Below are 15988 nucleotides of genomic sequence, written 5' to 3'. Positions count from 1 at the left end.
TGTACACTTCCACCCAGAGGAAGGTAGGAGTGGGCAACATTTAATAAACCAGGGTTTCTCATGCAAAAATACAAAGTACATTTACTCATTATACAGTGACTTTTACTTAATTGCAGCTTTAGCATCCTGGAGGTTTTTCTCAAATGGCGGTTGGGGAGATGTTTGCCTTCGCAGACTGTGTCCTTGGCAGTGTGCAGTGGAGCATTGTTAAAAATGATGGTGTAGCTTAAGGATAGTTTGCTATTTACAACACCAGCTGTCACCCGGGCCCAGTGAATGTAGAATAAGATTTCCCTGTCCAATTCAGACAGCATCATTGCACTGCTGTGATGCGATCAACCTTCAAACCGAGCTTTGGAAGGATGCGGACCTCGAACTGGGACATGTCCAATATGTTCCTCATGGACACAAGTCACAGAATGGTTGTGTTAGGTCTGGCGATCTGATGTGGTGAGTTAGCTGGCTGATGTAGTTCATGACCACTACTCATGTCATTGTGAAATGAAACTACATTCATTTTATGATCTTGCAATCCATTCAGTAAATGGTTATGTAATTAAGTGAAGTAAAAATGAAAGTGAAACACTGCAGCACAGCACACGGTGACAGAACGAAACGTGTCCTCTGTATTTAACCATCACCCTTGGTGAGCAGCAGCAGTGCGTGGTGCTTTGATCGAGGGGACCTCACTCGAACCGACGACCTTCCGAGTACGGGCCCGCTTCCTTACCCGCCAGGCCACCGCTGAAACATCTGAAATCCTGCGCGCCCCCGCGCCTCTCGGTCGCGCGCCGCCGTTGCCAGGGTTTCCGCGTACGCGCGTAGCGCGCGGGAGCTCGCAGATCAGTCCGCGCGCAGCCAGACATGGCGGCGGATCTGGACCCGGACTGGGTGTCCTGCCTCCCCTCAGCCTGGAGTTTCGGGGTGTCTCGGGACGGACGGGTTTTCTTTATCAAGTACGTGTCTCCCTTCTCTTCTCTTCTCTTCTCTTCTCGCTCCGTTTCGTTTCTTTTTTTCGTTGTTAAAATTGCTCTTCTGCTCTCCCGTTTCTCCTCAGTGAAGAAGCGAAGAGCACAACCTGGCTGCACCCGGCCAGCGGGGAAGCGGTCGTCACCGGGCACCGCAAAACTCCAGGTGAGCGCAACTTTTCACGTCACGCACACGCGCAGTACCAGCAGGCTGCGAAATCACGTTTACACGCCGAAATGCGCGCGTCGCAGCGCAGCGCAGCGACGACAAATGACGTAACGCGACCTACACTATTCGCGTCACGTTGCGGCCACGCTTGGTGGCCGGTGGGCAGACGTCACTTCTAAACATAATGCGCGTGGCAGCAGTGATCGTGAGAATCGGGGGGACCTCCGCACTTCATTTCCCCCAGAGCAGCGCGATCGGTTCACGCCAGGCACGTAACCTCCGATCTGAAGTGCAGCTTGTTCCACTGGTCAACATCCAGAGGTCCATGCAGGGAGGACGCTTTCTCCTGCCATGCTGCCATTTATACACTGACCAGGTTACTTAGGACCCAGACCGGGTTACAAAATGCTGTGTGCATGCAGCTAAACAGAAAAAAAAAATAAGATCTCAGCAAATCTCAGTCTTAATTTGACAGTTGAACGCTGAAAAAAATCTAAGATGTCAAATTTCTGCTTTTTACTTTTCTGTAATTTACTGACAGCAGGTTTGATTGGTTTATTCACATTACAGCAATGCTGAATTATTAGGATTTTTTAAATTAAATATAAGTTTTTCAGTGTGGCTAAGTATCTATCAGACACAGATCAAAACTATGAACCAGTGGTGGACTAGCAGTTTTGGAAGCAGACTCATAACTGGAAGGTTGTGGGTTTGAGTCCCAAGCCACCAAGGTGCCACTGAGGTCCCCTTGGGCGCCTTTCATGGCTGCCCACTGCTCACTAAGGTGATGTGTTCAGTTCAATTCAAGGAAATGTATTTGTCCGCGAGGGGCAATTTAAAAGGCGTATAACAGTTAAACACAACGGACTACACACAATAACAATATATAACAATTTAACAAATGTCAAAAGCAATCACTTCATCTTCAACACTCCTGTTTGATGGTAAATGTCCACTGTATTCTCTGACTGATTCTTTCCCTGCGAACCAGATTTACCGACCGGATGGGAGGAGGGCTTCACGTTTGAAGGAGCCCGCTGCTTCATCAAGTGAGTGTGTGGTTGTTGTCTAGGTGGCTGTGACTGGTCATTAATAGTGATTGTGGACGTCTCTGCTGTGGCTCTGGAGAGGGTGCTTTTTAGCCTCAGATGTGGTGCAGACAATGAGGAAACGAAGTCATTCAGGGATTTGAGGTGTGAGGTGGCGTCTACCCACAAGAACCTTTACTCTTTTATTTGCCAGCTTTATCAGCCGGGGTTAATTATTAGCGCTCAGTACGACGACTCTGCGCTGCTTCATGGGCAGTTGAGGCCGAGCCCTTCGGGTTGAGAGTGGGTGCCACTTCCACTTCCGCAGTTACCCCGCCCAACCCTGCAAACATATTCCCACCACTTTCTCTTTCCCTCCTGGCCTGAACATTGCCAACTATCTATCTGTTGGGCGAGGAGGAAGCCAATCCTGGAGCACACACTTGATGATATTTAAAATGGGAAGATCACTTAAATGTAAAAGGGGAGGGGCCTATATGGATGATTGACAGCTCTCACACATTGTGGTTTAATTATCAGCCTTTTAATCCCAGCTGTGTTTTTTTTCTTTTTTTTTATGAATGTGAACCAATATAATGCAACAAGGGTATTGATCTGGCTATGAACCCAGCATTGTTTGTATATTCAGAGCTGTAATTATGGGAAGCAGGTCATTTAAAAAAGTATCATGGCACAAAGATGCACAACAGTATAGATATATGTTGATTTATTTAACTGTGTATGGCAATGGTATTTGTCACAATGTATAAGTATGATTTTTTTTGCAATCATTGATGGAACAGTCTGTGAAGTAAAATATTCAGATATACTAATGTATCCAGGCAACTGGGATCAGCTGTGATGTCACGGCAACAAGAGTTTCACTTCGATTGGGACCCTGGTGAGTCTGTACTAACAGCTCAACCCTGAAGTGACTGTCACACCCAGGGCACAGCCAGTCCGCTCTGTTCCGCACCCACTGCCCCCTGCCACAGTTACGCCACCCAAGCCCATAATCCCAACCCCACCCACTTGATGGGCTCAGGGCACCCACCTCAGGGCTCACTTCAGCAAGGAATGATCCACTCTCTTTTTCTGTTTTTTTTTTTTTTTTGTCATTTTCCGGCTTATATTACAAGAGCAGCAGATGGCATGTTGCCAGACGAGGTTGTTCAGGACACCAAGTGGCAGGCCAGCCGGTGGTGACGGGAAAGATAAAGGAAAAGACGACAGGCTCTTTATCGAAGGATGGAGACTCTTAATAAGGGTCCATCTGTAGCAGAATAATCCTGCAGACCGCTCTAGCCTCTCCAAATTCGAGTGACATGCAGCCAGGCCAGGGAAGGAATCGATTCTTTGCTCCTCCTCCTCCTGGGAAGGGAAGAAAGAGGGGGCGGGTCCTTGGACTGCTATCCTGCTAATTAGTTCGTCAGACACATGTTCACTGAACAAACCATGACAACAGTAGGAGGTCAGTGAGACTGTGTAAAAGTGGTGCTGGTCCTGGTCAGATGGTGCTCCATGAGTCCGTAGAACCTGCTTTTCTCTCCAGACCCTCAGTACCCATTGAATGTCCAACCATTAATGAAGGATTTATGTTGAGTCGAAGTGAAGTTTTCTAGTCGCTGTGAATGATTGGCTGACCAAATGTGTCCAGCGTGGTGCTGCACTCCAAATCCTGTCGCTTTCTATGGGATTTGCGACTTCTATGGGAGGCACTGAATATTGTTGACCTTTGACCTCTTCACAATGTCATTCCAATAGAAACAAAGCACCGAAGCGCCGCTCAAAGGAAAGTTTGATTCTAGCAGTTATTATGAGTTTATTATAGGAAGGCGGTCTGCTGGAGAAACTGCCAGGTGAACGCTGCTTGTTGTCGGCAGTGTAGAAATATAGACCTGCTGAAATAATGAGGTATAATTCTAAAATGCATTACGTGGTGGGATGGTGGAGGACGGTTATGGTGTTAACCACGCCTGCTTTTTCTGCCTGCGACACAGAGCATTTTGATGAAAAAGATTTTGTTTTAGCCTTAGTCCACGCGACCGTGAGGGAGGAACAGTTGGGCTCCGAGTTGCTGCCTGCACCTTTATGGCCGATTCACGTCAGTGCTGACTCTGCATTCTCTACCACGCCGCTGGCAGGGGGCGGGGCTTGTGATTTGTTTGTGGTGCGTGAGTCTGTATGAGTCAAAGCCAGCGTGGATGCTAATCGAATCGCTCACACCCTGTTACCCCTGCCTGACCAGCTTGCTGACACCCCGCATTTACGGGTCACTTCCCCTAAAAGGCCCATACCGTCTCAGAGCACTGCTGACTGCAGGTTAAAGTGATGTCCTCTTACTTCCTTTCCCAATACAAGGTGGGACAAATGGGTGCTTATTGATGACTGCATTTATTTTTCTGTGCCAGATACAGAGTGGGAATTTGGACATTAGATTAAAACCCTCTTTCTGGAGCGTTCATCACTCAGATTCTGTCGGTGTGTGGTGTCTCTGAATAGCCCTGGACTGGGTGTGTCGGTTCTGGCCCAGTGGGGTTTCCTATGTAAGGAATCCAAAACCCGGTCCTACCCTTAATCTCAACCCCAGTAACCAAAAACTAATCTTTTGGGCACACACACACACACACACACAAACAGATTTTGCCCTGGTCCCTTGCTGCTGTCACATTGTCACAGGGGACATGGTTGAAGAATGGATGCATTTGCACGACTATAACAAACAGGGGAGATTAACGCACCTAACACGATCACAGCGATCTGCCCTTATCCAGAGAGCCTTATCACGTCCAGAGAGCCACGATCACAAGACAAAACGACCCGACTATGTTCATACATTTATAACACTGCTCACAATCAGCAACACAGCGCTGACGATACAAATAAGCCCAGAATCACTGAAACCACTGCACTATTACATAATTGAATTGATCCGTGTGCTGTCACACATTTTGCAGTGTTCAAGTGGGTTTGGAGTTCAGAATCATAAAACTTTATTAATCCCGAAGGAAATTGCTAAGGAAGTTGTTAAGGTTTTTAAGATTGAGAGTGGGAGTGATGGACTGATGGCTTCTGGAGGCCTGTTGGTGACTGGGACTGTAGAAATGGATGGAAGGATGGATGTAGGTTATACCACATTCATTTACATGCTGACCTGGCTGATCTTGGCCATTTTCACACTAGATCAGTCTGGTGCTGAACACCAGTGGATAACGGGGCTGGTTGATAATAAGTAGAAAATGTTAAAAATGTGTTTTTCCGAAATGTGACTACCTGTCCAGGTGGATCTGACTAATGCGTTCTGTGGCAGCGCTAACAGGATAATCCAGATATCTCTGTCTGCTGGCTTCATTATGGCCCGGAGCCGCGGCGCAGGAGCGTTCCACTAATCACTTATCGAGCGCCGCGCTCCGCTCCTACCGCCCAGACACACGGATCAATGGCAGGAGGCCGGCTGGCTGCAACCGCGGCTGATTTATTCCCCCCGTCTGCAACTGGCAGCACTGGCACGAGCCTTTACATGGCGGTGGGGTGCCGCAGAATATACCTGTCATCCGACTGCCACAATATAGTGCATTGTAGGCTTGGCTTGGTCATATGATTCTGCTCTGTTAGTTCCATATCAATAAATGTACATTTTGATGACCAAAAAGTCCAGTTATTTGGAATAATATGAATGCACTGTTATAAATGTAATTGATGAATTCTGCAGTGCTGTGATGCACACGACACTAGGTTGAAAGTCACATCTTGTGTAGCTCTGGTAAAAAGTCTTTTGCAGAGGTAGCTCTCACATAATTAGATAATATAGACGTAGAAGACATTATGCAGAAATAGTCGATATCCACCTCTAGAGTTCAGCTGAGTCAGCAAACGTCTTTTCGGCAGGAATCGTAAATCACGTGGCATGAGTGCATTTTATCCATTTAGTGCACACGCTTCAAGCAGCTGCTTGTAGGGACGACTGCAGCCAGAAATAACCGTGTCACCTCCCCACACCCAGTAACTACTGCGTTATTGGGCGTGGCCGCCTGTGTGAGTGATGATAAAGTATTGCTGGCTATTACTTTGTTAATAACTGTGTGTGTGTGTGTGTGTGTGTGTGTGTGTGTGTGTGTGTGTGTGTGTGTGTGCATAGCATTTACAGATGTGCAGGTTCGCCTGCAAACAGAGAAAAGTCATTTGGTGCCAAAACTCAACACGGCTGGCAATCTTCGAGTCAAATCATTCTTCTGCAGACTCAATCTCAATCCTACTAAATAGAATGTGGGAAAGGGAAGGTGAGAGTCTGGGTAACAGTGTGTGTGTGTGTGTGTGTGTGTGTGTGTGTGTGTGTGTGTGTGTGTGTGTGTTTGTGTTTGTTCTTGAATTTGTATTAGCGGTCACAAAGTGAACTCCCCCAAAACATTATATTAAAACACAATAAGGGCTGCATTAAGGGTTACAAAACAGTTCGATTTTACATAATATTTCATATGAATGTATTGGCACTAGCTGTAGCTTTGTTGTATTTGGCTAGTTTTACAAAGCAAAATTTTACCATTATGCCCATTTGGAGATGAAGTGGTTGGTGTGTATGATGGCTGTCAAACATTTTGACCCACCGGGAGTACGGAGGTTATTACGACTATGACGTACGACCTAATTTGTTGTGTAGCCATGTGGTTGTTCTTAATTACTAAATTATGTAAAAAAAAAAAAATTGTGAGTGAATTCTCGGGCCATTAATGAAAATGCAGAGGGTGGCCAGTTTCAGGAAGAGGCCGGAATAACAGGACTGGCCGAGTTAAGACCTTGTTCAGGCTGGGAAGTGCAGCCTGGCAGGAAATGGGGCTGATGTTAATATGCCTTTTTACCTTGTATGCCTTTTTCTCCATTTCTGTTACTTCCGGCATGGATCCAGGGAAATGACCAGGTTTCAAGGTACCAAGATGTTCCAGAATGACCAGCAAATAAATCACCAGCAATGTGGGGTTTTAATTGTTCCTCATGCCATTTCAGTTTCAGTTGCCAGTTATTAGTTTTATTACTGTAAAACAGACAAGGCAGCTCATCAATGTAGGACATCGAATGATTGTACTCTTTTTATTGGGGGCGGAGTCAGCGAAGGTCAGTGCCATTTGATTACAAACGGGCTCACGTTATTTTTTAACTCTACAGAAAAGATCCCGATTTCGTGAAGTCAGAATGATGATGAGTGCAGATATTTACCCGAACCCCTCGAGGATGACATCACTTCCTCCATCTGTTTCAGGAGTGGTGTGGAACTGCACAAGCCCACTTATGTAAGCGCGGCCCGTTCAGAAGGCTAAACATTTGTCTAGCCTGCGCCAAATCTTCATTACTGCTGCATCACGTCTGCTGCTGAATAATTCATGATGTTACACACCAACACGTGTTTATGGCTGAATGGTCTGTATTTGCCTTTGTCTGCTTTTAACTGCCACACAGTGCTACAGTCGTCACTGAGTTTGGTAAAGTTTGATCTTGGGATGTCAGTGTCCCATCAGCTCATCTGTTAAAATTATCATAACAAGCACACTTGTACAGTATAATTCCATGTGCCATTGTAAGACAAACCAAGTAGGGCTCCATTAGTCAAGGAGTCAGCAAAGTTCTCATTAAGTCAGGGACAGATGGAAGGAGGCATGTTCTTCATTCCAGGTTTTAATGAGGCTTTAATGAGGGTGATCTATGTGGACATGCGTTGTCAACTCTGAAATTGTTGGTGGCTGAAGATCTGAATGAAAATGAAACCTGAGTGGAGAATTTGACTGCCTTGTTTCTCAGACTGTGGTACTCTGATGCCCACTTGTGGAATTTTTCCAGGAGTTTCTGAGATTACAGTAAGAAGATGCAAAACAGCTGCGTTTGAATGCAGTCTAGTGATGATTCTTAATATTTGAAATCTAGTACAGTGAATATCCTCACTTACTGTGTGTTTGACTGCAGTATTGATAGTGGATTCCAGGTACTCACCTACAAGAACCAGTTCTTTGCTCTGTTTTACTTTCTAGCAGGCGTTTTAGTTTAATGAGTGAAAGTGGAGAGGAGGGTCCTCCTGTCCTCAGGAGTGTGGATTTTTTACTCTGTACTTAATGTTTACATTGCTGCCGGTTGCCACCATTTTTACTGAGGGCTGTAAATGTAAGTGAGTCTGTAATGTGAGTCTGTTGTTTGTGTGTGTACTTTGTGTTCTTTCCCGTTCTCTATGGATCACTGAGACCCCAGAGTAACTGTTCCCTCCAACCCTGTGGGTTCAAATCAAGTCCCTCAGACAGTAAAGCCAGTGTACCTTGTTTCTCCAGGCCTAGGTGGACCCTTTTGTCCCTTCTGCAGCAACAAGGATCATCTACCTGGGCAGGATTAGGCAACCACTCAAATCTAAGAGATTCAAAGGTTCAAACCCTTCTTACTACCATCACGTCCCTGAGCAAGACACTTAACCCTGAGTGACTCCAGGGGAACTGTCCTTGTAACTACTGATAATAAGGCTCTCTGGATAAGGGCAGAAATGTAAATGTGGTGGCTGCTTTCACTACCAGCATTCTGCCGAGAGGCATGACGTGCATTACTATTCATGCATACAGACTCGAAGAAAGGGAGAGTTGTAGTTCAATTTCACGCTGTTAGCAAAATGACGTTCATGTTAAGACATAAGACATTTAAGACATACAAACACATATGTACACAAATCACACAGCGCCATAAGCATATGGACATATGTGACATTTACCAAGAAAAATCACTGCTACAGACAGTGGGTTACATTCCTACTGGAATTTCCACCGTCTCCTCACACGTTCACTGCAACAAAAAAAAAAGTCTAATTCTTCTAAAACATGTTGGTTATCAGTAGCACATTGTTGCTGTGCTGCAATTCATCTATTCAGAGTTTTATGGCTCATAAAACTACTCTCTGGCATGATTACGTGACAGAACAGTTCACATCCCCAGTGAGTCACATGGGGTAAATCTGCCCCTCCCTGTTTCCACTGAATCCAGCCCTTCTGCCCTATGTCTCAGTGGGGTCTCGGCCATCTGGCGTGCTGAAACAGAGTGTGTGTATATGCAGTTCCATCCATGTGGCAGATTCCCATGACGTCACTTTGTCACTGTGTAACGAAGCTACCCGGAAGCTGAGTTGCGCTCTGGTTCCCCTTGGCTAGATGTGAACCACTATCAGCAAATGTGCTGTGAAGATTTTTGGGGACTCCACCTTAAGCTTCCCTCTATGCTCTTGTCATCTGAAGTGTGTAGGAGGGAAAGGAAGATTGAAAGAAAGACCCATCCTGATTCATCCTGGTTCACTACGTAGTAGCCTAGTGGGTAATACACTCACCTTTGAACCAGAAGACCCAGGTTCAAACCCCACTTACTGCCATTGTGTCCCTGAGCAAGACACTTAACCCTGAGTGTCTCCAGGGGACTGTCCCTGTAACTACTAATTGTAAGACGCTTTGGATAGATAAATGCTGTAAATGTAAATGTCTAATTCATCATGGCCCATGTGACCGCACTGACCTGGGCTCATCGCTGTGAATCCATCACAAGTTCCTTCTCATTGGCTCATTCTTGGATATTTTGTCCCATGTGAACAGCTGAGCATCATTCAGACAATGTGCCGATTGTTTGGGTGGAGCTGAGCTGAACATGCTGATAAATGGAACCACACCCTGGATGTGGATTAAGCCTAGCTGTGGACTAAAAAAATCTTCCAAATATGGGAAAAATCACTGCTTCCCGTCTGGCAGCACCTTTAACTCCGGTTGCACCACTCTGCTTTTAAGCCGTCACGTTTTTGCAACCCGGGCAGATCCAGCCTGCATGCCCAGTCTGGAATAGGAGGAAAGAGGCCAGAATCCCTGCTGCTTCAGTAAGGGCTGATACTGCCTCCAAATGATTTCTTCATTCCTTTGATGCTTGTGGAGCAGTTGGGGTCCAGGACAGTTCTGGAGGAAGGTGGGTACTCGATTTCTGAGTAATCTGGGGATCTCAACACTGCATGATGCTGATCCTTCAGATCATCTCCCATAACAAGGAAAGAGTCCTTGGTTGTTGAGGTCTCAGCTGGAACATGTTAAATGGGGAAGTCAGCAGCTCTGTGGATGTGGATTGACCACCTCCCAGGAAAGATTCTGATTGTGTGTTTGATCATCAACCATTCATATCACATCCCTCTCTGCTGGTTACAACCACATTGCATCAAAAATTACTTCTGGAACAATGCAAGTTCAGATTATTTGTATTTTATTTTGGCTTGATTGATTTCATGTTCTAAATTAAAATTTTGTAGAGAAAAATAAATTATGACATGTAACCAGGAGTTTTTTAGATTATGAATATCATTTATCATGTGGCTGGCATAATGATAAATTCATAGACTGCAAAACTAACTCTATAACCTCACCTCCCAATATTCAAACCGATGTCACCCAGCCCTATAACTAATTAAAATGCCCTTATGCCCCATCAAATCCTCAATTCGATCAATGTCAAGCAGGCGGCTGTCATTAGAGCTGCAGGAGAGTGACAGCTCTGATGATGGAGGAATTGCTGTTGTATTGGAAGGTGGGGTGGGAAGCTTCCAGTTTGGAGATTTTGGTGTAGTTATTAATGTGCTGGAGGCTGTTCTGTGGAAAGTGATTGGAGTTGAAGCTGTCGAGACAAGCAGGAAGAGGTGACATACCTGTGGGTAATGTTTACAGGGCAGGTGATATCAGCCCTGAAGACCAGACATTGGTAGAGACATCTGTGTCCCTCTGTCAGGATTGAAGCCTATAAAAGACGGTAACTCCACCCCTTCGGGAGCGGCGACATTCTAGTGAACTCAGCATGTGATTTGGATGTGATCATGACCTGGCAACTTGCATAGCTTTTTGAGTTCTGGCAACCGCCACACGCCTGCGGGCTAATTTACGTTCTACCCTCTAAAAAAAAAAAATGTCCCACCTCTGCGCTTCCTTCCCCCATTAGCTCGCCGTTGTGACACCCTCGTAAGATGGTTGCAGACTCCTCGGGTGCTAAAATTAGCTACTAAATTATTCTTTCTTTCTTTCTTGTTTTTGCCTTTATATTTATGCCTGCTAGATATTAACAGAGTACAACCTGCAACCTCGTGAGCTGGAAGGGGTGGTAAAGTTTGGCAGAGTCATTTACTACATTGAAAGAACCACAAAAAACATGAAAAGAACATGAAAGAACCACAAAGAACATGATCTTTAACAATGTTTTTATAGACGGGGTTGAAAATGGGAGGAGCTCGTGGCAATGATTGACAGGTCTCACACACCTTACTTCCTCATGAATATGCAAGGTGCTTTACCAGATACACGAGTACCGCCGGTTTTTCCTTCTCTATGTCCCTATCCAGGAATTTTGCATTGTACCCTGCTGTACTGTAGAACTAGACTGGTGATGGAACCAGGGCGTTTTTATCTGCCCTATTGGGCTGTTCATGCTCTTTCACAGGAAAAGTTTCTCTGGACGGCTGCTATCCAGTTGTCGCTGTGCAGCAAATAATTTGTTGACACTTATATTTAGTCTTTAACAGAAAAGAAGCCAGGAGAAATTTTGTTTTTCCTCGTTTCATTTAGTTTGGAATGAATGGATCGTGATCTAGATGATCAGTGGTATGCTGTTCTGGATGCATGAGTTATCATGTAGTTCAAGTATTTAACTTGGAGGAGCTTATGAAAAATGTTTTACTTCATAAGCATTGAAGATCTTGTGAGATATAAAACAGACTTCAATCTAAGGTCATAGTCTTAGAAGATTATCCATTTGCTACACTGCCCCCATGATTTCCAGTGGTTCTTTCTGCTTTCTAAAAACATGCACAAACAGGTCCGAAATGAACGCAGACTGTGTATAAAAGGTTCTAAATAACAAAGTGTCTATGAGACTGATACAAAAAAGATTCTATGCCGGTGTGATGAGGGAGGGCAGACTGACGTCTTCATGATCAGGCAACCCTTGCTGCCCAGATCTGTTCAGGCTTCAACCTGCAGCAATCCAGCCTAAACAGCGCACACGAAAGCACAACATTATCACATTAGAATATCATTTGGCTTTTTTTTTTTTATGTAATTCCATCTTAATTGTGACACTTTGGCACTTTAACATGACACTTCGTTCATTTTCAAACTACAACCTTCACTAGATGCTGGTTTGATTGGATTAGAGATATAATTGTTGGTATTATTGTTTACATAGAAGACCACAAGATATAATTTACGTGTGAATATATGTCAGGAACATTTGTTCGAATTTTGTTCACAGGTTAACTCGTGGATGATCTGATTAGATCTTGTTCGTCAGGGGTCAATGTCCTGATTTTGCATAGTGATCAAACGTCATTGTCCTGCCACCTCTATAGGACCTGCTTAATGATAATGTATACTTCAAAAGAATATTTTGAATTGTCATGGTTCGGTGCTGGGGAGAACATTGAGCATACATCACATAAGACAGGACATACAGCACATTGACAGGGCAACTTTATACAAAACAACAGAGTACCATACTGTTAGAGTTGTACGCCGTTCCAACACTTATAAACCAGAGAAGAATGACACGAAGAAGTTGAGCTCTTTTACTAGCATATATGACTTCTGTCCGACAACATGGAGACAACCTGATGCCGATAGCTTATTTTTCATCCAAATTAGATAATGTAGCCCGCGCATTGCCACACTGTGTGAGGGCGGTGATAGCGGCGTCGATGGCAGTAGAAGCAAGTGCCGGAATAGTTTTATTCCACCCATTGACCCTTAAGGTCCCACATGCAGTGGCTGCTTTACTACTGCAAACCAATATGATCTTTTTATCACCTGCAAGGCACCTCTCCTGCATGGCCACGTTGCTGTCACAGCCACATCTCACTATCGAACGATGCACCACATTTAACCCAGCCACATTGTTACCTTTACCCGATGACGGAGAATAACACGAACACACAGCTAAATCTAGATTAGATTTAAGTGACCAACCTTGCCTCAGGGTGAGGTAATATTCATCGATGGTTCAAAGTCGGTTCATGACATATAAAACAGTTTTGTTCAACTCTTGAAAAAAAATTATATTTTTGATTTCCTAACAAAGTGGATACATTTTTTTTCAGAACATTTAACCTTTTAACCTAATTTCTGCTTCATATTTGAATAAATATTGAATCTGACACATATAATGGATAGACCATTTCTGGTACGTTTCTGGTGGTTGTACGGGTATTATGTTTTATTGTGTAAGCATGGAGGGAATGGAGGACCCAGGTGCAAGTGGAACAAAAACATTTGAACTGAAATGAACACTAAAAACAGAAATGGGGACATGACCCTAAAAACCGGTGACATGGGTAATACAGGCAGAACAGATCACCATTGACCATTCCTGTTTCAAGTGTTTTGGGAACATGATTAGAAGGAAAATGCAGAGTGGCAGGACCGTCCCCTTCCTCCTCTTCCAGACAAGCTGGTCCACAGGTGGCAGGTGGCAGCTGCTGCCCAACTGACGCTGCTTTAACATAAACAGTAAACACTTTGTGTGTGTGTGTGTGTGTGTGTGTGTGTGTGGGTGTGGGTGCGCGCGTGCATACAAAAATTCATAAAAAAAATCTTTCGAATGCAAAGTGCATACTGTTTCAGAGGACATATTGGGGAATGGCAGTTCTTAAATCTATGGGTAATCAATACTTTTAATCAATCCATGATCTGAATGTCCAGCCTCACACTCATATGTAAATATAAAACAGATGACACAGACATTACATTATGGGACAGGTGACTGAGCTTTGGACATCACAAGGGCTAAGATTCTCTTCATATTTAAGATCAATTTTAAATAGTCACCCTTACTGGACACTATTAGGAATATTTTGCATGTGTGTTATTTTGTGAATATTTTTTTTTATGTTCTTTTAATACTGTATATTGTAGAGAGAGGTTAAGAAAGACGCGATGTTCTGATGCGACCTTGCTTTTTGTACAGAATACACTTTGCACAGAAAATCTCTTGGGTGTCAGCTCATCATTTGTGGTTCAAGAAACAAAATCAAAAAATTACACAATGCAGAAGAACCGCTACACTATGATATTTTAGCGCGGATGTATACCTAGCCGAATTGCACTGTAGGGGGCGAGTCTTCGAACTGTGAAATTACCGCATCAAACGTGACGTGGTAACATGGATGCAGCTATTTAACTGAATAAACAGTTTTTAAACACAAGTACATCTTATTGAACATAATTTATTCTCATCACCAATTATCATAGTAGAACAGCTTTCTCGAGCAGTTTGTGATGCATTTTGGAAACAGGAGATGAGCCCCTGGTCTAATGCACCACCTGGCTTGAGAAACCCGTTCTCAAAGACTTACTTTTAGTCATTATTTGAGTAGCACACATATTCTGAATGCCTTTGGCAGAATTCAAATGAGCCATTTTAATCTAGATTAATCTAAATTAATCTAGATTAATTGTGTTTACTCTATATTAATCTAGATTACTTTTGCTTACTCTAGATTAATCTTTTTTTTTTAAGATTACAGTGAGATTTAACTATTACTGTGAGATTTAACTATTTAACTAATTTAACTATTAAGAAAATTAATCTATTACCACCTCTATTATATATATAAATTATTATTATTGTTTTTATCCAGACACTTTACACTCAGGGTAAAGTGTCTTGCTCAGGGACACAATTTGTATTAAAATGCATGGACAGGAACAATGGAAATCCAGTGATGAAGGGAGGGCATCAGAGACTTGCACTGACCTTGTTAATCTGACTCCATTAATTATTAGCAATGTATTTGAACTCATCTGATGTTACCTGGACATACAGAGGCACAAAAGTTACAGGAAAGAACAGTTTCTAATTTATTTATTTACACAGGTAGATTAAATTGAAATATTGCATGTAAAAATTGTACCAATGTTACAGAAAAGAGCGGGAGAGCAGGGAGCCAAACTCCAGAGAGGGATGTTCCCCTTCTGGAGAAACGGGGGAGAGAGAAGCTGGGTGAGAACCCTAGCGTATGAGGGGGGACGAGCCCCTGAGGGAGGAGGAAAAGAAGAGACAGAAGCCTTGAAAAGAAACTCTTATATACCCGGCACTTTCCGCAGACCATTCAGATGTCCTTTGATGTTTCTGCCTCATTCAAACAGAACTCGGCCATTTGTTGGCCTTTTGGCACCCTGTTGCTGCCTTCTGCTCACAAACAAGAAGTTAAAGCCTGGAGATAAATTGGGGGTCTTCATTAAAGTCATGGATTGAGAATTTCCTGTCTTTGAACCGGGGACTTTATGGTCTTCTGGTTCATAGACGAGTGTAAAATGAATGAAATCATACTATGTTGTGTAATAATACATAGTAATACATAGTAAACTTTGGTTTAATGGACACACTGAACAATTGTAGGTTTGGCTGTATGATAAATTCATCATCTGTGTGCATTTATTGAGTTCAATAAATATTTTTGGTGAGTGTGTGTATGTGTGTTCGTGATGGAATACTGCATTTGCCTCTAATCGGTTTTGTTGGAGGTGGACCAGGCAGGCTTCTACAGAAGCAGCGAGGAGAAGGAGTTCTTCAGTCTGCTGCCTTTGTTTTACATTTAGCAGACACTCTTAGAGCAACATACATCAGTGCTTTGTAGTCCATATCTGATCTTCATACCTGTGCAGCTAGACATAAACATCTGCTTTTATCAGCTATTTTACATACCATCATAAACCCTATTAAAAGTATAGTGAGGATAAAAACCATAAGGGAGAAGTTATGAGTACTTAGTCCAGTAGATAGGAAGGGACTTGGCTGTT

General features: G+C 43.7%; 1 protein-coding gene across 17 annotated transcripts in view; it reads left to right on the top strand.

The window, feature by feature from the left end:
• The first annotated feature begins 660 nt into the window (after nt 1–660).
• Nucleotides 661–15988, top strand: part of LOC114793515 (pleckstrin homology domain-containing family A member 5-like) — a 93049-nt gene continuing 77721 nt past the window's right edge. For 9 of the 17 annotated variants that reach the window (XM_028985364.1, XM_028985361.1, XM_028985368.1 and 6 more), the window contains exons 1-3: nt 814–956; nt 1058–1134; nt 2129–2186. In XM_028985364.1, the coding sequence (XP_028841197.1) occupies nt 865–956; nt 1058–1134; nt 2129–2186 (227 nt within the window). In that variant the 5' untranslated portion in view covers nt 814–864. Of the gene's footprint in view, nt 957–1057; nt 1135–2128; nt 2187–15988 lie in introns of all 17 variants that reach the window. The other 8 variants (XR_003750256.1, XR_003750255.1, XR_003750254.1 and 5 more) reach the window with 3 other exon arrangements.

This window comes from Denticeps clupeoides, chromosome 7 (genome assembly GCF_900700375.1).
Source record: "Denticeps clupeoides chromosome 7, fDenClu1.1, whole genome shotgun sequence".
Classification (NCBI taxonomy): Eukaryota; Metazoa; Chordata; class Actinopteri; order Clupeiformes; family Denticipitidae; genus Denticeps; species Denticeps clupeoides.
Note: the sequence above shows the minus strand (reverse complement) of the source record. Positions and strands in the feature narration are given on the sequence as shown.